The sequence below is a fragment of the Nyctereutes procyonoides genome, unplaced genomic scaffold (assembly GCF_905146905.1).
Source record: "Nyctereutes procyonoides isolate TBG_1078 unplaced genomic scaffold, NYPRO_anot_genome, whole genome shotgun sequence".
Taxonomy (NCBI): Eukaryota; Metazoa; Chordata; class Mammalia; order Carnivora; family Canidae; genus Nyctereutes; species Nyctereutes procyonoides.
The window spans coordinates 5,619,983-5,640,776 of record NW_026575029.1 but is presented as its reverse complement, the minus strand read 5'-3'; the positions used below and the strand labels follow the sequence as shown (position 1 = coordinate 5,640,776).

Below are 20,794 nucleotides of genomic sequence, written 5' to 3'. Positions count from 1 at the left end.
AAAGAAGACTTAACTTCTACAGGACCAAAGATAGGAATTACATCTGACTTCTAAGCCATGCAAGCAAGGAGAGTGGAGAGAAGTGTTTAAGATATCAAGAGGAAAAACAAATCACCAACTGAGAATTCTATATCCTACAAAATTATCCTTCAGGACTGAAGGAGAAGTACTTTCTCAGACAAATCAAAGTTGAGAAAACTTTTGTCAGTAGACCTGCCTACCAAGAAATGCTAGCAGAAGCTCTTCAGAGAGTAGGAAAATTGTATAGGCCAGAAACTCGGATCTGCATAAAGAAAGGAAGAGCACTGAAGAAAGAATTAGTGACAGTAAAGTTAAAGCTTTTATTTTTCTTATTCTTTATTAATCTAGCATAACAGTTCAGAATAATAATAGCAACAATGCATCTGACATATATATGCTATCTGTAAGTGAAATGAATGACAGGAATGATAGAAGGGACAAAAGGGAGCTATTAGGAATATTTTATTATATGGTACTGTACCCATAAAGTACTGTGGTGGTTTGCATATTGCAAAATATTGGACGACCACTTAAAAAATGTTTAAGAAAGAATTTTAATTGATATGCTCAGAAAGGAGAGAGAATAAATATAGAATATGCTCAATTAAAACCAGAAGAGGCAGAAAAAGAGTAAAGGCAAAAACAAAGAAGGGCAATGGCAAGAAAACAATAATAAATATGGTAGATACCAATCCAGCCATATCAAAAGTCACCTTATTTTTTTTTTAAAGATTTGTTTTTGGGGATCCCTGGGTGGCACAGTGGTTTAGCACCTGCCTTTGGCCCAGGGTGCGATCCTGGAGACCCTGGTTCAAATCCCACGTCGGGCTCCCAGTGCATGGAGCCTGCTTCTCCCTCTGCCTATGTCTCTGTCTGTCTGTCTCTCTCTCTCTCTCTCTCTCTCTCTCTATATATATATATATATATATATATATATATATATATATCATAAATAAATAAAAAAAATTAAAAAAAAGATTTGTTTTTGAGTAATCTCTGTACCCAATGTGGGGCTTGAACTCAATGCTGAGATCAAGAGTCATATGCCCTACTGACTGAGCCAGTCATGTACCTCTCAATAATCACTTTAAACATTAATGATTCAAATTTGCCAATTCAAAGAGATTGTCAGAGTTGAATAAATGGCAAGACCTGACTATATGTTGTCTATAAGAAACCATTTTACATAGAGAACACATAGAGACTAAAAGTAGAGGGGTAGAGAAAAATACACCGTGCTAATGCTAATCAAAACAAAGTAGGAGTAGCTATGTTAACCTGAGACAGAGTGCACAGTTGTCCAATATACAGTAGGACAGTACATAATTATAAAAGAGTCAGTTTTCCAAGAAGAGATAACAATCCTTAGTGTGTATGCACCTAACAACACGGCATCAAAATATGTAAGGCAAAAACTGATATATCTGCAAGGAGAAATCGGTAGGTCCACTCTTAACACTTGGGAGACTCCAGTGCCCCTTTATCAGAAATGGACAGAACCCAAAGGCAGAAAATCAGCTGGGACGGAGTTGAACCTAACCACACTGTTAATTAACTAGTTATAATTGACTTCCATAGACTACTTCATCCAACAGCAGCAGAATCACATTCTCCTCAGGTTCACATGGAACTCGCACCAAGAGAAACCATCTTTGTGCCTTAAGTACAATTTAAAAATGTAAAACAATACAAATCATACAGTGTTTACTCTCAGACCACAATGGAATAAAACTAGAAATCAGTAACAGAAAGATAGCTGGAAAATCCCAAAGTTCTTGGAGACCATACAACACATTTTCAAATAACACATGGGTCAGAAATAGGAATCTCAAGAGAAAATATATTTTGAACTAAATGAAAATGAGAAGCCAATTTAACTGTGGTATGCAGCAAAAGTGGTGCTTAGAGGGAAATTTATAGTCAGTGAATGTATATACAGGAAAAGAAGAAAGACTTAGTCAAAATCTAAGCTTCTGCCTTAGGAAAGAGTAAATTAAATCCAAAGCAATCAGAAGAAAAATAAAAATTGGAGTAGAAATCAAGGCTGCAAGATACAAGGTTAATAAATAAAGACAATTGCTTTCTATATTTTGTAGGGACAAGTGGAATTTGAAATTAAAAACGCCATACAATTAGCACCTCCCAAAATGAAATAGTTAAATATTTAACCAAATAAGTGTAAGATCTAAATGAGGAAAGACACAAAACCTGATGAATGAAATCAAAGGACTAAACAAATGTCCATGTTCATGGATAGGAAGACTTAATATTGTCAGGATGTTAGTTCTCCCCAGGCGCCTGGGGGGCTCAGTCGGTTAAGCATCCAACTCTTGATCTCAACTCAGGTCTTGATCTCAGGGTGGTGAGTTTAAGCATAGCTCCCTGGGCATAGAGCCTACTTAAAAGAAAAAGGATGTTAGTTCTTCCCAAACTGACCTATAAATTTAATGCAATCCCAGTCAAAACCCCAGCAAACTATTTCGTGGATAGAGACAAACTGGTTCCAAAGTTTATACAGAGAGACAAAAGGCATGTGATGGCCAGCACGGTATTGAAGGAGACAAAGTTGGAGGACTGACACGACCCTACCCAACAAATGAGAAGATGCTGCACATCCTATGTATTTAGGGGACTGCAAATTTAAACAACCATGAGATACCACCACACATCTACTAGGACAGCCAAACTCCAAAACACTGACACTTCACTGCCACCAAATGCTGGCAAATCCGTGGCAGAGCAGGAGCTCTTGTTCATTGCTGGCAGGAATCCCACATAGTACCGCAGTTTTGGAGATGGTGTGGCTTTTTTTTATTATTACTCTTTTTTACCCCAACTTTATTGAGATAGAATTGACATAAAAAATTTGTCTAAGTTTCAGGTGCAGGCTGACATTTCAAAACTAAATAAACATGCTCTTGACCTCGGGCCCAGGAGTCCTACTCGTTGGTAGTGACCCAGTGGAGTTGGAAAGTCAAGGTCATGGATGTTTATGGCATCTTCCTTTATAATTGCCAAAACTTGGGAGCAGCCAAGGTGTCCTTTAGTGGGTGATGGATAAGTAAACTGTGGTACTTGCCAACAGTGGACTAGTACTCAGCGCTAAAAAGAAATGAGCAATCAAGCCATGGAAGCACATGTAAGAACCTTAAATCCATAATTCTAAGTAAAAGAAGCTAACCTGGTGTGTAAATCCTGCTTCAGTAGACTCTTTTACAATGGGTAAGATAAAAAATTCGGAAAGATGAATAAGAGGTTGAAACATTAGGAGATAGTACTTGGTCATAGTGCTGGAAGTAGTTTTTCATTTCTGTTTTGAGGGTTCTTAGGTTTTCCAGACGTAATACGATGATCACACGTTACCTGCACAGTGAGATCTTTGAAATGCAGTGAAATAAACCTGCGACTGCACCACAGCTACATGAGGGGGGTGCGACTGTTACCCCTGCCGGTGGGAGGACACACACCCATCACCGCCCTCCCGGCTAAGTGCCCAGGCTCTGTGTCTTCAGAACTTTCTAATTAGTTCCGTGGGGCTCTGTGTTTTTATTTCCCTTGCCAGGCTGAACAGTCCAAGGAAGAGCAGAAGCAAGGTCTGAATGCAGAGAAGCTGATGAGGCAGGTCTCCAAGGACGTGTGCCGGCTCCGGGAGCAGAGCCGGAAGGTGCCTCGGCAGGTGCAGTCCTTCAGGTGAAGTGCCCCGCTCCGCCCCACTTGGGCTTGACCTCGTGTGGTCTGAGTGATGCTGGAAGTGCGTTAGCATAGGAGACCCCGAATCCTCTCCTACCGGGGTGATGCTTCCATCTGCTCCTTCCAAGGTCACAGACGCCCCCGGCGGTGCCCTGACCCATTAGTGCCTGGTCCCAAGAGCTCAGGGTGCCCCTGCTCTTAGCAGCTGGCATATCTCACTGAGGACGGACAGAGAGACACAGGACATCGGGGCTTTTGTTGTCACTCACTGAACAGACGCTCCCGGACCCTTCCTCCTAGGATGCTCCCCCGGGGCCGGGGCGTCTGGGGTGCCTGCTGCTGGCACCTGCTCCACCACCTGTGCGTCCCACCCTGTGCCCCAATTCGTCACAGGAGCTTCCAAGTCAGGAGGCGGGGTAATGGGCCTTCGGTAACATCATGGTCACACTCCCTTGCCTTTTTTTTTAAGTGTTGCCTTCATGTCTTATGGAATAGAACAGATTACGAAGGACGCAACCCACAAAGTCAGCTGTTGTTCCAGTTCCCACAATTGTGTCGCTCTCCCATTCTTCTCCCTCCTTCCCTTAGTCTTTAGTGCTTTTCCACCTCAGCACTTGCTTTTTTTTTTTTTTCTTTTTTCTTTTCCTTTTTTTTTTTCCCAGCACTTGCTTCTTGACGCAGGGCTACCTCCACCATCTAGATGGACTCCTAGTTTCTCAAAGGAAGGCTGATACATTATTATTATTTTTTTGCTTCATTTTTCTTTATCGCTACCAGTGCACCTTGCATAACATCACACATCCTCAGTAAATATGTGTTGATGGGAGTAAATATGTGTACGATGTGAGGATTTTGCATGAAAGTGGATATATTGTTCCTGTCTTTGGGGACTATACAATCCTAAAACCTTATTTATTTACTTATCTATTTATTTCAATACTCTCCTAACCTCTGAAAACCATTCTCCCCAATCTTTCTTGGCTTCTCCCTTCTGGGTTGTTTCTTCTTATCCCTGTTCTGGGACGCAGGACAAATCTACCTTTACTGCACTCACGTGCCTCCTTTTCCCCTCATTCGGGGTCAAGGTATCACTCAGCAAGTGGCCCTTACCTTAGCATTGTATTGATATTAATGAATTTTCCCAGTATCCTACACTTTTCTACGAGCTCCCTGAGAAGTTCCCTGGGACTTTGGACATCTTGCATCTTCTAGACGCAAGGTAGATGCAAAGTACCCGGTTTAGAAGCACTCATGACTGACCCCCTGATGGTTGAAAAACTGTCTAACGCTGGAAATGCAGGAAGGAACTGACTGCCTTGGTCTGTAGGTGACTTACCGTAAGCCAGAGCTGCCGTTCTTCTTTATATCCCCCTGTAAAGGGGAAGGACCATCTTGATTGTACGGAGTTCCACCTAAGGAGAACATCTCCTACCCAGGATCACGGAGACTGCGCTGGGGTTGTTGGGATTATTTTTAACGGCCACCGAGTATTTTCGACATCACATTCAAGTTGGTTTATTTCTCACCCCTAATTCTAGGGAGAAGATTGCCTACTTCACCAGGGCGAAGATAAGCATCCCGTCCCTGCCAGCTGATGATGTATGATTGCGCCCCTAAAGAAATTATCCTGTCACCTGTTCACTTCTTAGGGAGGGTACAAGACCGAACATTTGTTTTGTTTTGTTTGGGCGGGGGTGGGGGGTGGGGGTCATTTTGTAACGTAACTGTCAACTCTTAAAGAGCTTTTGTTTCACATCAGATTTTCAACATGTTAATTTGTAAAGTACCTTGAATGTAATTCTTGTATGTTTAAAAAAGAAAAAAAATCAGATAACCAAAATGGGATAATCTGGTACACAAATGTCGTCCAGTACATACATATTGCCGTGGGCTGCGTTTTGTAAAAATGGAATAAAGGCCGCGCCCAGCGTATATCCTGTTGAACCAACTATTGAGAATTAACTCAGTGTAGCAGAAGGCGATTTGGGCTTTTCCTTCATTGTCTCATGAGCAGACTGTGAGGATGGCAACAGGCCATGTGGTATTTTTGTACCTGGGGGTGGGGGGTAGTAGCTCTTTGAGTTTGAGGTCAAATGGGAGTACAGCTCCAAGTCCCCCTGAAACAAGGTGTTGCACTCACTCCTGTCACCTGTGTTGAAGCCCCTGTTTCCTTAAAACAATTTCCTTTTTGTCCTTTTGTTAGTCTAAAGGAAACAAAATGCTGAGTGAGAATCTCAGAACACAGAGGAGCAGTGCTCCTGGCTACCGTGAAGATGTTGTGATTTGTCACCTTAAGGGTAGGGAGAGGCAAGGAGAAAGCCAGGTACCCTAAACACACTCAGATGGGCTCGCCAGCGAGCACCTGCTGCCTCTAACACAACCTGGATTTGTGTACGTGTTCAAAGGGGAGTTTTCAAGGCTGTGCTGCTGAGGTTCTGTCCGAGGTAGGAGCTATAGGAGCGTGGCACCCAGGACAGCCGGTCCCCTAGGGAGAGACAGCACCAGCCGTGTGGAGGGAAATGCACTCCTTCGGTGAAAGAGGAATCTTGATTGAATCAAAGTTGCCAAAAAAAAATTTTTCTTAGACTTTATTAAACAGACTTCTAACATTTACTAGAAATTATTTTGCAGCTCTCATTTTTAGGGGATCCTATCTGTAATTTGTGGTAAGGAGGCCAAGAGAAGAGTGTGCCTGGGGAGATTACTCACTGGAAGTAAAGGCCAAGACATTTGTTTCTGAAAACAATTCTAGATGAACTAATGGAGAGAGAGAAACTGAGTCAAGTGTCCTCCTATGTAGAATTTTAGCCTATCCAACCCAGGCCCGGCTTAAATCCACAGTGTAGCTCTGCAAGTGTAAAGGCTTTTAAAATAAAAAGTATTTATGCAATTTAAATCATCCTTATCATTCAGTTATTGGAAGAGGCAATTTTTGGTTAGCCGTCTTATATAACAAATTAAATCTTTTTTCTTTTTTTAGAAATGCAAAAATCATCTTAAAGGAATGGACCCCTTAGGAAAAAAAATGATAAATTCTGTTTCTAAGATAGAATCCCTGGCAAGAATTTTTAGTTTCTTGAAAGTAATTATACATATTTTGGAAAGTTCATTTTATCAGAATGCAAATTCAAATTAGGTAATTTCTGAGCCTAGAACTTTAATTGTTTTTTTTCCTCGGCTGTCCCACCACTTATATCTAAATGTCTTTGAAGCTGTAACCGGAGGTGACACTACTTTGAACAAAACTAAGCCTCATGAATTGGCTGCACGCAGTTCTTCAAGGCTGCGCGGTTCATCCTATCAGATGACTAAGGAAAACCAGAAAGAGAAGACCATTCATCCTTGTCAAGGTCAAATGTGAAAGACAGAGGTTTATTTAATGTAGAGCTAAAATAAATGAAGGTCAGCTGTGTTCAGCGTCTTAGTTTGACCGTGAAAATGTTTATAGAATTATGTGTAGTTGTACCGTACGATTTTATTTTCTTCATTTATTTATTTACGGTCTTATTTATGTTCTGTTTAATATATAGTTCGGTTCTGGCCATTTTAAATGTTTGACATAGAAGAGGCTATATCAGAATATTTACACCTTTATAAGTCTTCATCAGATTAGCTGTTAACTTTTTGTGATACAAAAAGTTCCAGACAAGTATAAAAGAATAAAATCTGTCTCAGGCTGGTAGTTAACAGTTGTGACCAAGATGTTTTTGGTTTTATTTTACAAAATGTGCTCATTTCTAACACGAGAAACGAACTTATTTTAATATAATCCTTCTCCACACTTTAAAAATCAGCAATGGTGTTATGTATTTATAGGCAGCTTTTAACAATTCTATCATATTTGTACTAACCCAGATGATTCACAGTGACAAAACATTTTAATAACTTGATCACAAAACCATATGAACCATATGAATTTTTAATATTATAAATACTATTTTTTAAAGGTAGAATCTATTCTGCACAGGGTAAAAAGAATGTAATATTTAGTTCTCAAGTCTGAATTATCAGTATGTTATTATAATTTTGTATATCAGAATCTAAGTTACAGGTACAAAAAAAAATATTGCTAGCCAAATGAACAAAGTTTAGCTGAATCTCTGTAGCATGCAAATCAAATTTAAAATCTTTTTTTTTTTTTTGCTATTACTTTATATTGTATTAAATATCGAAAGCTCAGGACTGAACTAAATATTTAATCAGGTTAAATTCTGAATATGTTTCTGTTTTAATTTGTCTCGTCTGTAAAAGTATGCAAATACATCACATAGATTAACTTTGGTTTCTGCACTTTTCCTGTGTTTGTGGGTGGAAGAAAGTTCAGTGTTTCTTGTTCTTTGTTTTTTGTTTTTTTTAAAAAACAAAGATGCATATTGCCTCATAACTTAATTTCAGTGTCCTTTACTGTTCAACTTCCGTGATTGGTGCCAACAAGAGTTTACTTGAGCCAGGTACTGAGCAAATATCAACTCTATCACGAAGGAACTTCTGAAGTCAGCAGTTTGCTGGGAATAGTTCTTGGTTGGGCGATCCGTGTTGCTGATAGAAAAAGCCTGTTTTCATCGTGCAGAGTAAAAGAGGGCGTCTCCAAGGTGAGCTCTGTGGTCCCTGCCCATCCCAGCCTTGTGCTCCCGTGGGGCCGTGATCTCAGGAGCCCCTTACCCTAAGCCCCCCACACCCGCCTCCCCAGGCACCCTGACCTGCAGCGCCCCCTGTGGTTGCTCCACAGAGCGGGGGGGGGGGCAGCCAGGGCTGAGGGCAACAGTAGGCTCCTACCCCAGAGCCCGCGACACCCAGGCCAAAGCACACCTGTGTGACAGATTTTCCATGAAATCTCCCCAGGCACCAGATTGCCCTCCTCTGCTTCTGCCCTGGGTGAGGGCAGAATGAAGGAATGTGGCTGGCTTTCGGGGAAGGCTCCATAGAGGCTCTGAGGTCTCCGATTACCAAGGAGACGATGCAGCCCACGTCTCTCACCTCTCAGCTTTCAAAGAACCAGCAATTTTTTAGTATGCTCTAATGTACATTCTCCATAAACATGCAAGGACTTCAGTTTCAATATAATAGGGGATTTTACACACTTGAACACAGTAAATGACTAGCAGTAACATTCCCAATTGCCAAAATGATTCATCTCTATGAATAACACCTTCAAAGATATGTAAGCACTAATATAATGTTTTATTTACCAGTTCTCTGCAATCACTGCATCTATTTTAAAATTGAGAAAACTCATCCCCAGTAATGAGTGTGATTACTATTAAGTCTTGAGTGGTTTTGGACTCAGAAGAGAAGATAAAAGTGTTTTACTGTCTTAAAAGGAAATGATAATTTAAGAAGGCAATAGCCACGGGGTTGGGGTGGGGGAGATGCATTTTAGAAAATTAAAAGCAACAGTGACTAGGTGGCTGTGTAGCAGGAGATCCTACCAAATCCAGAGAGGAGTGAGCGTCTCTTGAAGAGTGGACGGCACTGATGCTTTCTGGCTTAGATTTTCAGGTGGGTTTTGTTCGTCTCCGGGTGCTGACGGCGATCCTGCGTTTCTGCCGCCACGTAGTGGCCCGAAGCGCGGGCAGCCTGGGTGGAGCACGCCGCACAGTTCAGCAGGCCCCCTCCCAGGAGGAGGAAAAAGCCAGCAAACCAGCCCAGAAACAGGGCTTCCCCAAACTCCCACCTGGGCACGATCTCCGGCACCGTCTCATCCCAGAACTCCTGGACCGTCCTGTGGGCCACCCAGGACACCGGGACCAGGGCCGCGACCCCTGCCGCCCAGAGCACGGTCCCTCCCAGGATCAGCAGTCCTTTCTTGAGCCCTCGCCGCGACTCTCCAAGCCTCAGGCAGTCCAGGCCGAGGCCGGCGGCCAGCAGGCCCAGGAGCCCCAGCCCGTTGGACAGGAACATGAGGACCCTGGAGACCCTGAGCTCGGCGGGCAGGGCCAGGAAGGAATCGAAGTCCTTGCACTGCGTGCCCACCTCCTCCTGGGTGACGCAGGCTTGCCAGAGCCCCACGGTCCAGTTCTCCATTTCGTTCAGGTCCAGGTTGAGGTTTTTCCACTGGGGCAGGTAGTTTGTAAGGCAGGACAAGACCCACCCCAGCAAGGACAAGGAGGCCCCCGCCAACTGCGCCACGCTTCGGGGCTCCAAGGCCATCATCCCCCAGCCCCGCGCCGGAGCCAGAAACCAGCTCCTGCCCTGGGGCAGCCGCGCAGAGTGGGACACCCCAACGCTGTCACTGCGGAGCTCGGCAAGGCGACTTCATTGTGTGTCAAGGACTCTTGCCAGAGTGGCTATTGTTTGAGTCCGTGTTGACACCGGGCTTCAGAAGAGGACAGGGAACTAAGCCTGCCAACCAGCAACGCCGAGGTGTGGCCAGCGCCACCCGCGCCCTCGGGGCCACTGAGTGGCGTCGGGCAGTTGTCTGGGAAATCACATCAGGCAGGACTCATCCTCCTTCTGTCATTAATACGCAAATGGCTTTCGCGGGGCTCCCGAGCTTTCTAAGGAGTCCAAGAATCATGTCTACATGCAGGGTGTCCCTGGGCAGTTCGGGTTCGGCTCCTCCCACTCTGCAACCGTCTTCCTGACTGCACCTGTCACGTTGCCATCTCTTAATCACTCTCCTGTTTCAGCACGCGTGTCGCGGGAATAGTGAATGTGGTCACTTTTTAGAAGCAGGTTCAAGAAAAAAAATCCGTCTTAACCAAATAAATTGATCAGAAATCTCCTCTAGACCTTAAACCAGGTGTTTTTTTTTTAAGACCTTCAAGCAGCCTACACCGCATAACACATGAAACCATCCTGGGCCCTCAATATCCAGTCCACTCGCCTACGTGCCTTCCTGTCCAATTCATGCACGTGTGCATGCACTTTTTTTTCTTTGCTTAAATGTGCTTTCTGGGTTGCAGGAAAAGTTAAGCAATAGGACTTTGTAGGTCAGAATCAACATCTTGGTCGGTACACCCCTAAAGCAAATCTCTCCATACTGATCCTTTTTAATTGAACAAAGGAAAGTTTTTATCAGGGCATGTGAACTGTCAATATCCAGATATCAAGCGCAATATATTTTTGGAATCGTTTATCTTTTTTAGACTTGAGGCTTTTGAAGGAAGAGAGAAGAGAGGAGACTGGCCAGTATTCTGAGTCTGAGAGTGCCGTAAAGTACTGAAAACCATCAGCCCTATAAAACTCTGTCACACGGGGGGCCTGCTAATGTCCTACAAACAAACCACCTCTGTTCAAAGGAGACCAAAGCCATTGTTGTGGCAATAACACTTGGGGATAAGCTGAACATGTGCTGTCGCTAATGCAGGGTGTTGAAAGGATTTGAGATGGGTTTTTCCTTTAGGAAATAGAAACTAAATATTATTATTTCCAGCCACCAACAAAAACAAAAAAGTTTCTAATACAAAATTAACACATTAAAACAATACTGATTACAATGGACCACCATCACCACCTTTTGACTTAAATAACCAGATCAATGAACTTATTTTTTGCTCATACCTATGTAATGCTTACCATGATCATTTTCTTTTACATATAAGACTCGCCTCTTTCTTACTTCTCTAGATTTGGGGAGAGGGGGCAGGGGGGATCTAGAATAGAAAAGCAGTTATTTAATGAGAACACATGAGCTGCACAGATTGAGTGACATAACAAAGACTCCACATCATAGTGGATGTGGAAAGATGCGTCTCTCTGGTCCTGTCAGAGTCTCACACTCTCGGGTCTGCGGTCCCATTTTCCAGGTACGGGCACCGAGTTAGCGTTTCTGCCCCTGTGTAGTGGCCCGAAGCACAGGCAGCCTGGGTGGAGCACGCCGCACAGTTCAGCAGGCCCCCTCCCAGGAGGAGGAAAAAGCCAGCAAACCAGCCCAGAAACAGGGCTTCCCCAAACTCCCACCTGGGCACGATCTCCGGCACCGTCTCATCCCAGAACTCCTGGACCGTCCTGTGGGCCACCCAGGACACCGGGACCAGGGCCGCGACCCCTGCCGCCCAGAGCACGGTCCCTCCCAGGATCAGCAGTCCTTTCTTGAGCCCTCGCCGCGACTCTCCAAGCCTCAGGCAGTCCAGGCCGAGGCCGGCGGCCAGCAGGCCCAGGAGCCCCAGCCCGTTGGACAGGAACATGAGGACCCTGGAGACCCTGAGCTCGGCGGGCAGGGCCAGGAAGGAATCGAAGTCCTTGCACTGCGTGCCCACCTCCTCCTGGGTGACGCAGGCTTGCCAGAGCCCCACGGTCCAGTTCTCCATTTCGTTCAGGTCCAGGTTGAGGTTTTTCCAATGTGGCAAATAAGTTGTAATAATGGCTAAAACCCATCCCAGCAAAGATAATAAAAGTCCGGCGAATTGCATTGCTACTCTAAAGACTAAAGCCATCGCAACAGACCTCACAACTTCTGCCACCCCTATAGGAGCCACCGTCTGCCGTGACTGACAGTAGTGTGATGATCTTGGTCCTATGCTGCCTGGGATATAAGCTTTGGCCATTAACTCTTTGGAAACTCTGAAATGCGTTTTTGTTCTCGAATATAATGTTTCATGTAAAGGACGGAGGACCCTGTTAAAACTATGAGTTAGGCTTTCCGATAAGGATTTGATCTGTTACCTTCCAATTTGCTTGGTAAAATTATATCCCCAATACTTGATGATTGTAAGTCTAAGGATGAACAAAGAGGGCTCTATGACCCCTCACCCTAAAATACAACAGAAATCTTTGTGCTTCAATATGGATTAATTAGATTTTAAGTGGTGATAAAAGGCCAGCTCTTTCTGCAACAGGACTTCATTGTAGTAGCTGAATCTGAGATTTCAGGGATGCAAAACAAGACCTTGTAAAGAAAGGTAGACTGTTTCCCTATAATCTTTATTCTTCTTGGACTTCCTTAACCTACACAAGAGCCTGGCCCACGTTCTTGAGTGTCACAGGCGCTCAGTGGGGACTTGGCAGGAAAGTTTCCTCAGATTCCTTTGAAAGGTGGAGGCTGGTTCACTGGGTTCATTAAAATGAAAAGACCCAAGACTGATGCCCAGAGGTGCTAAGTGAGAAGGGGAAAATCCTGGGAAGCCCTGGATTTCATTCTAAGATTTCCTCCATCCTCGTTAAGGACTGGGATAAAACATGATTTCTTGTGTCTGAGAGGCAATTTTTTTTTTTTTTTTGTCCAGATTTGAACTGTCCTCGCTGTCATGTAAGCCACATAGACAAAGCAACCCAAAGCAAGATTCCTGGCAGGTTCAAGACAAAGGTTTGGGTGTGGAAACAAGAGCCACAAGGGAGCTGACCTTTGAGGCGCCATCTTGTTTGTTCTTTTGATTTAGGCCACACCTTGAGAGCATACTTCTGCAGAACGTGACCCCTCAGAGAATACAGGGCCTCTGAGCTGGGATAAGAAGCCACATGCTCCAGAGTCCCAGAGCTGTGCCAGGCCCCACACACCCAACCCCACTCTGCACGGGGCCCCGGGCCTCCTGCACTTGCCACCAGAAGGCGGGCTCTCACAGTCTTGTGGGGGACGGGACGTGCAGGTTCCTCAAGGGGACCCACTGCCCTGGAAGATTCTAAGCTGCTGAAACAGAACCACTGCCCATCACACCCCAGCGGTTGAGTCTAGTGCAGGATCAGAGAAGAGCTTTTATGATGTTGCCTGATAGGAGATGGGAGAAAAACGGAACCCCAATCCTGATGGATCCAAAGTAAGAGTCATTAGGTGAATGGTGCTCCCTTCAGCATTTTCTGGCATTTTAGGTTAAAAAGGAAGAGGAGTTCTTAACTTTCATAAATTTTCAGAATCCCTTAGGTATATCACTGTCCTCAGAGTGCTAAAATAAGAGGTGGTTCCGGTTTGTGTAAAGACCTAAGAGTCCAGAAAGGGCTAGTGATTTGTCCAGGGCCTTCTCACCAGGAGCTGGGATAATGGTGAGCTACAACTCTCCTTCCAGGAGGCAGCCAGGACACAGAAAGCTCTTGAGAGCAATCATTAGCAGTCACGAGGAGATGATTGTTGATATCACGTGAAGCCTTTTTTTTTTTTATTTTAATGGAATGGAATAGACTGCCCTGTGGCAGTAATCTCTCCTTCCCAAAAGTGTTTGGGGGTAATTTCTGGGTGTTTGGGTGGCTCAGTTGGTTGGGTGTCTGCCTTCAGCTTGGGTCATGATCCTAGAGACCATGGGATCTAGCCCCATGTCAAACTCCCTGCTCAGTGGGAGTCTGCTTCTCTCTCTCTCTCTCTCTCTCTCTCTCTCTCTCTCAAATAAATAGCTTTTTAAACAAATGTTAAAAATAAAATAAGGATCATTCTCGGGGCACCTGGCTGGCTCACTCAGAACATGCAGCTCTTGATCTCAGGGTTGTGAGTTCAAAACCCACGTTGGGTGTAGAGATTACATAAATAAATAAATATACAAATAAATATTTTTTAAGAAAGGCTAATTCTCACCTGTCAGGGCGACCACGGGGGAGGTTTCTGCCACAGTGGGGGTCAGGCCCAGATAATCTCTACGTGCTCCCTCAACTCATTTATTCTTTCAGCATTTAGAAAAATATTTTTGAGCACCTCCCACTGGCCAGACTTGAGTGCTAAAGACAAGACCAGGATGGTTGCAGGCCCTGCCCCTGCCTCTGCCCCTGTGGCTCACACTCCAGTAGGAAGAGGCCACCAGGAAACAAGATAATTTAAAGAACTACTAGGAGTGGGGGTGTGAGTTCCAAGGCTGAGGAAACCCCAGCACAGCATCGCTGGGCCTGGACAGTGTGAAGCCCCCACCTCCACCTTGGGGAGGCCCCAACTCCCTGTGTCAGTGCCAGTGTTGCAGGGGATTAGCTCCCAGCCCGTCCCTCTCAGGGTGGGGGTGAGGATCAGGGTGAAATTCAGAAAACAAGTATTCCCACCACACTGTTCAGTGTATGAAGGACTATGTTATCTCTGTCTCTGGAACATTCATCTAAAAACAAAAACCCGGGGCACCCTGGTGGCTCAGTGGTTGTGTCTGCCTTTGGCTCAGGGTGTGATTCTGGGGTCCCGGGATCAAGTCCCACATTGGGCTCCCCACAGGGAGCCTGCTTCTCTCTCTGCCTGTGTCTCTGCTTTTCCCTCTGTGTCCCTCATGAATAAATAAATAAAATCTTAAAAAAGCAAAACAAAAACCCCAGTTTACTGAGAGCCACACATCTTGGGAAAGCTCTCAGGAACAGAGGCTCCACATCTCCTCCATCTCTCGGTAGTGGGGTAGCATGGTTCTGGAAGAACTTGGGACTGGAGGTACTTTTGTGGCCATTTTTGGAAGACAAATCTGTCACAAAAAATAAATCCGATTGACCCATTAATGTAGCTCTTGAGCACATCTAGATTATAGGAGATACATGGCAAGCATTGCATATAGAGGATGCCCTTTCTCTCCTCGGTTTTATGGTTGTTGTTGTTGTTGTTTTTTAATCTATTCGTTTGAGACAGGGAGCCCAAGAAAGGGGAGAGGCAGAGTGAAAGGGAGAAACAGACTCCCACTGAGCTGAGAGTGGACGTGGGGCTCGATCTCATGACCCCAGGAACCATGACCCAAGCCAAAGGCAGACACGCAACCATCTGAGCCACCCAGGCACCCCCAATTGTATGTTTTTATGCTCAAGATTAAGTCTGTGGTCATCACCAAACCATCTGGGCTGTTGAAATTTGACAGGTGCCACCCATGCTGTGCCAGGTTCCCCTCTGGTGCTTGCCCTGTCCTTCCTACTGGCCCCAGGGCTGCCATCGGACAAAGGAGTCCCCGCAAGGGCTCACTGAGCCAGCCTCACGTGTTCAGATCCCTTCTCCATGGCAGGCACCATGTGAGAGTCAGGGGTGCAAAGATCTGTCCTCAAGCAAGACCAGCCCGAAGAAAAACACGGTGTGCTAAACACCCTAAGAGAGACCACACTGGGGAAGGGACGGCTGCTTTGGGGGGGGGGGGGACAGGCAAAGGTGTTTGGGGGTTGCTCCTGAGAGTTGGTGGGTGGTGCATGGCAGGAGAGGGAGAGAGCCCCTAGAAGGTGAGGCTGGGTCTTGGGGCACACTTATGTAAGCTAAATCTTTTAGATTTGAGAATATAGATAATTAAGAGCCTCAGAAGGATTATAAGCAAGGCTGTGCCATGACCACCCCCTCTCAGCAAGCATTTGCTAGGGGAGAATCAGCACTTCTAACAGGTGCCCAGACTTCCCCGTCATTTTGACATAAGAGCCAAGACAAAGGGGTTCCTCCTGCCAAACACAATTTTTGTAATCAAAAGAAAACCTATAACTTATTTGTTTTTTTTTAAAAAAAAATACTCCCTATCCTGCTATATAGAGATTCTCACTATTAAGAGTGTGAGCTCACCGATAAAGACAAGACACCCTGTTGTCTTCACAGCCCCCAGAGCACAGCGCCAAATGCTCAACAAATATTTGTCTAATAAATGAATGAGGCGGGTCCTTCGAAATGATAACAAACGTCAACACGGAATGCCACCACTGTGACAAATGCCCATCCCACTGCCAGTCACCTTTTGTAATGCTGATGACACAACCCATCCTGGTTTATCTGAGCATGACCGTCGAGAGAAAACGCTGCCCACACATCCTCAGTTAGCAAACAAGAGTGTCCTATTCCGGAAGGACGTCAAGGTGGACATAGTCTGGGTTTGGGAAAATAACAGAAGGGCAGGAGGTGCACCCAGAAGCTCACTGGGTCCTGAAGATAGATGGAGGCCTTCCCTTCCCCTCATCTTCATTATTTTTATTTTTCTAAATTTTCTACAAACTGTACAGGATTCTCAAAAGAAGAAAAAGAAATGTGATAAATTGGGGGTGGAGGGGAGCTCTGCTGGGGCTAAGCCTTTTGTCTTTTGTCAGGTTGTAAGACTAGGTAACCATCATCAAGGGCCTCCTACTTGCCAGGTACTGTTCTGAGGGCTTGAACTCATGTTAGCTCATCCCGTCCCCACCACCTCCGAATGCAGGAGTGCTAGCAGCAGACCCATTTTGTAGGTAACGGAACTAAAGCCTCAGAGACAAGTACCCTGCCCACAGTCAGAAGGTCCTTTATAGAGCTGTGGATGCAGGTACCTCAATTTTTTTTTTTCCCAGAGCACACAGGGAGGCTGGGGCTGGGTTCCTGAGTCTACACTTCACAGTGTTGATCCAAGGAGGCCAGGGGCTTATTCCAGCTTGATTTTGGGTTTCTGTCCCCAGCTGTGTGCCAGTAAACATTTAGTAGTGGCTCTTGGGTTGTGGGAGCCCTGGTTTATAGCCTTCTGCCCATTTCTGTGGTGTAAATACTCTTTCCGTGACCAGTCCCAGGCTACAGATGTGAAGACAAGGAAGGTGTAGTTGGGAAGAGATGTGCTGTAGCGCACCATGATACAGTAGTGTTACCAAATAGACATAATAGGTGTAAACAACCTCAACAGTGTAGGTAATGACTGAATCAAAATCATTAGGAAATGAAAATTCTAAAAATAAATATTTTGTTTCTAATATAATTGAATTGTAAGTTTATATAATTTGACTTTTTAAAAGATTTTATTTATTCATGAGAGACACAGAAGAGAAAGGTAGAGACACAGGCAGAGGGAGAAGCAGGCTCCATGCCAGGAGCCCGATGTGGGACTCGATCCCAAGACCTCAGGATCACGACCCGGGCCAAAAGCAGATGTTCAACCACTGAGCCACCCAGGCGCCCCCATATAATTCAATTTTAATCAAAGCCATGCTTAACAACCCACTCCCAGAATGCCTGAAAAATTAACATGCAGCTCATTCGAGCCAGCATGAGGCAGCTGCGGCCCATCACTGGGGCCAGCCAGCCCAGACATCACGGGTCAGAACCTCCCGAGGGAGCTGGGGTTGCAGCATTCTGCAGGCTAACCATCTCCCGCAGGAATCCTCGAACATTCTGATGCTTACCATTTGAGAACCAAGACCCAGGGCTTTGCAGCCAGGAACTCAGGCCTGGGACCCTTCAAAATTGTTGGCTGAGCATGCTACCCCCCTACCGTGAAGCTCAGTCCGGGGGCTACGTACAAGGTGGAAAGGCGGTTGGTCTGGTCTAGACTTCACCAACCCTCTTCCTTCCCCACCTGCCTCTTGATTATTTTTGTTCTGCTCAAGGTGACTCGCCCCTTATGCCTTTCTGTTCCAATCTCCCAAACACCACCAGCTCTGTGGCTCTCGGGCCTCCAGACATTTAAGATATCGATGGTTTAAAAAAAAAAAGTGTTAAAATTCAGAGAACTTATCAATGACTTGATTTGATTGATTTGATTTATAATTGCCAGGCAGTCTATTAGTTGAGTGTCCCTGAAAGTTTTACCAAACAATTTTGGGAAGAGGGAAAAGGAAAAAGATCTAGTCCTTGCCTATTGGAATAAAAAAAGGGGGAGCAGGAAGGAAAATGTCAGAAACAGTAAAGAAAAATATTTCTGGGATGCGTGGGTGGCTCAGCGGTTCAGCATCTGCCTTTGGCTAGGTCGTGAGCCCAGGGTTCTGGAATCGAGCCCCACATGGGGCTCCCTGCTCGGTGGGGAGCCTGCTTCTCCCTCTCCCTCTGCCCCTCCACCCCTCCCTTTGTGCTCACACTTTCTCTCTCAAATATGTAAATAAAATCTTTTAAAAAAGAAAAATATTTCTCTATGTCTAACATAAACAAGTATAAACTAATTACTGCTCTGCAAGCTCGAGCACGTGCACCAGGGCCTTTAAACCCACAGCAGGCGGCTCCTCTGATCTCTGGGGAGTCTGCACCAGGAAGTGATTGCCAAGGGCCTGACATGGCCTGTTCAGGACATTCTGGGGGTGAACGGACAGAAGCGGGTGACAAGGGCACATTCCTAGGGGACAGGTCTGAGAGGAGGTGGGGACCCTTCCCAGAGACCTCACCGTTGCTGCCCTGCAGCTCCCGGGCCAGAGTCCGGATGTACATAGACCCCAGGACGCATCCGCACACATACTCACTCTGGTCTGTGGGCAGCTCCGGGTGCCCTGGGTCGGTTCCAGGCGATGGCATTTGGGAGAGGACGTAGGGAGAGCCTAGGCCCTGCTAACTGACCCCCGCCTGTGCTGGCGGGAGGGCACGTGCGGACTTCCAGCAGCAGGTTTGAAAGCCCCTTCTCGTAGCTGGGCGTATGGGGGCAGAGTGTTTCTGAAAACCCAGTTATCTGCTGTTTCTGCTTCCAAAGCCCCCAGCTGAGATTTTGTTCCAAAGCTTAAAAGGACTCATGCTTGAAAAATAATGAGCGATCTCCATTCTGGGGAGTGAAGGGAGCATCCTGTCTTGCAGCGCCCAAGAGGACCGAAAGGGAATAAAGGGTCACACTAATAGCCAGATTTATTGACCACTTACTGCTTGCCAGGCACTCGGAAAAGGACCGGATGTGTTATCTTCCTTATCCTCGCAAGAACTCTGCGATGTGGCCACTCTTATTACCTCCATTTAGCAGATAAGGAATCTGAGGCCTAAATAAGCCAATTGGCCTCCCAGACGTAGAGCAGACGTGGAAGCCCCAACCCATCTAACACCAAAGCCCTGGCCTTACTCATTTAATACCGTAAAAAGCCATCTTTGCCCAGGGTCATGACGGCCTCTCCGGTTTTGTCCGGAAGCTTTGCAGGCTACCAGCACCCACGGAGCCCCGTGCCTCGTCCTGGAGCCAGGGCCAGGCTGCGAGGGCACCCCCCCCACGGGGACCCCACGGATGGCCAGGAAGCCGATGCCTGCAGCAGGTTAGGGCTGGAACTTAGAAACTGCAGCAGCAGAGGGGCCTGGGGGTGGGGGTGGGGGTGGGGGTCATGGGCCTGTCCGGGCCAGGGTCACCTTCTCCACCCACTACACAAATAGAAATGAAAAGCCGTCTATCTCAGGGTTAACCGGGCTCTCCTTGCCAGTCCCCCCCCCCCCCGAAGCAATCCAGCCTCCCCATCCCCACGGCTAAGTTCCAGGTAACAGGTACGACGGCCTCGGCCCTACTCTCGGGCAGCCGAGCCTCTGGGGGCTCTGGGGCAGCCGATGCCTCAGACCACGGCGGCCTCGTTTCCCAGCAGGGCTGAGGCCTGAGGAGCTCACACACCTGCTTGGGGCCAGAGGCGAGGGGAGACCTGGCTTCTGCTCCGCGCTCCCCGCTGCTGGGTCCCGGTGGGAGTCCACGCCCCAGGCGTCCCCCAACCCTCAGAGGACTTGGCCTTTCTGAGGAAGAGAGACCGAATCCCTAATGAATGTGACCCAGCACCTGCCAGGGATGGAAACAACTGCACTAGAAGCAGGGGAGGGGTGGGCGGGCTGGGGGCGGGGGCGTGACCCCGGGTAGAGGGGACAGAAGCAAAGGCAGGGCTGTGGTGGTGCCCGGTCTGGGACCCGCTTGAGGAGCAGCCTGAGGGAGGATGAGGTACACGGGAGGCGACACTAGAAATGATGGGAGGTGACACTAGAAGAATGAGCCAGGGTCACAGTCATTCAGTCATTCAACGAATATTTATTGAGCAGCTACGATGGGTGACACACTGGGCTTGGCCCTGGTTAAGAAATGCACGGTCTGGGGGCGCCTGGGTGGCTCAGTCGGTTAAGTATCTGACCTTGATCTCAGTTTGGGTCTTGACCTCGAGGTCACGAGTTCAAGCCCTGCGTTGGGCTCCGTGCTGTGCTCTGCTCCGGGCGTGAGGCTACTTTAAAAAGAGAGAGAAAGAGAGAGGGAGACAGAAGTGCACCGGCTTGCCCTTCGGGTGGGGACGGAGACGGTACACTGTGAAACAGTGAGCGCCAAACTGCCAAGAGTCGCAGAGGCACGGAGGGTGGTCGCAGTCGCGGAGGGTGGTCACAGTCACGCAGGGTGGTCGCAGTCATGGAGGGTGGTCGCGGTCACATAGGGTGGTCACAGTCACGCAGGGTGTCACAGTCACGGAGGGTGGTCGCGGTCATGGAGGGTGTCACAGTCACGCAGGGTGGTCGCAGTCATGGAGGGTGGTCGCGGTCACATAGGGTGGTCACAGTCACGCAGGGTGTCACAGTCACGGAGGGTGGTCGCGGTCATGGAGGGTGTCACAGTCACGCAGGGTGGTCGCAGTCATGGAGGGT

The 20,794-nt window shown here is 46.9% G+C and overlaps 3 protein-coding genes across 3 annotated transcripts in view; 1 reads left to right on the top strand and 2 right to left on the bottom strand.

Annotated features, from left to right (window-relative positions):
* WWC2 (WW and C2 domain containing 2) overlaps positions 1-7,992 on the top strand; it is a 204,768-nt gene extending 196,776 nt beyond the window's left edge. Inside the window, exons 22-23 of the mRNA XM_055315697.1 lie at positions 3,584-3,711; positions 5,250-7,992. Coding sequence (XP_055171672.1) covers positions 3,584-3,711; positions 5,250-5,316 — 195 coding nt within the window. The 3' untranslated portion in view covers positions 5,317-7,992. The remainder of the gene's footprint in view (positions 1-3,583; positions 3,712-5,249) is intronic.
* Positions 7,993-8,107: 115 nt separating this feature from the next.
* CLDN22 (claudin 22) lies at positions 8,108-10,424 on the bottom strand. The gene has a single exon (XM_055315698.1). The coding sequence runs from the start codon at positions 9,862-9,864 to the stop codon at positions 9,199-9,201; it is 666 nt and encodes a 221-aa protein (XP_055171673.1). The 5' UTR covers positions 9,865-10,424; the 3' UTR covers positions 8,108-9,198.
* A 1,002-nt stretch (positions 10,425-11,426) lies between these two features.
* On the bottom strand, positions 11,427-12,103 carry CLDN24 (claudin 24). Its single transcript, XM_055315657.1, has one exon. It carries the CDS (start codon positions 12,087-12,089, stop codon positions 11,427-11,429), a length of 663 nt encoding a protein of 220 aa, XP_055171632.1. The 5' UTR covers positions 12,090-12,103.
* Between the last annotated feature and the right edge of the window lie 8,691 nt (positions 12,104-20,794).

Excerpts from the sequence above, each read along its gene's own strand:
- CLDN22 (XM_055315698.1), bottom strand. The coding sequence starts at position 9,864 with ATGATGGCCTTGGAGCCCCGAAGCGTGGCGCAGTTGGCGGGGGCCTCC.
- CLDN24 (XM_055315657.1), bottom strand. The coding sequence starts at position 12,089 with ATGGCTTTAGTCTTTAGAGTAGCAATGCAATTCGCCGGACTTTTATTA.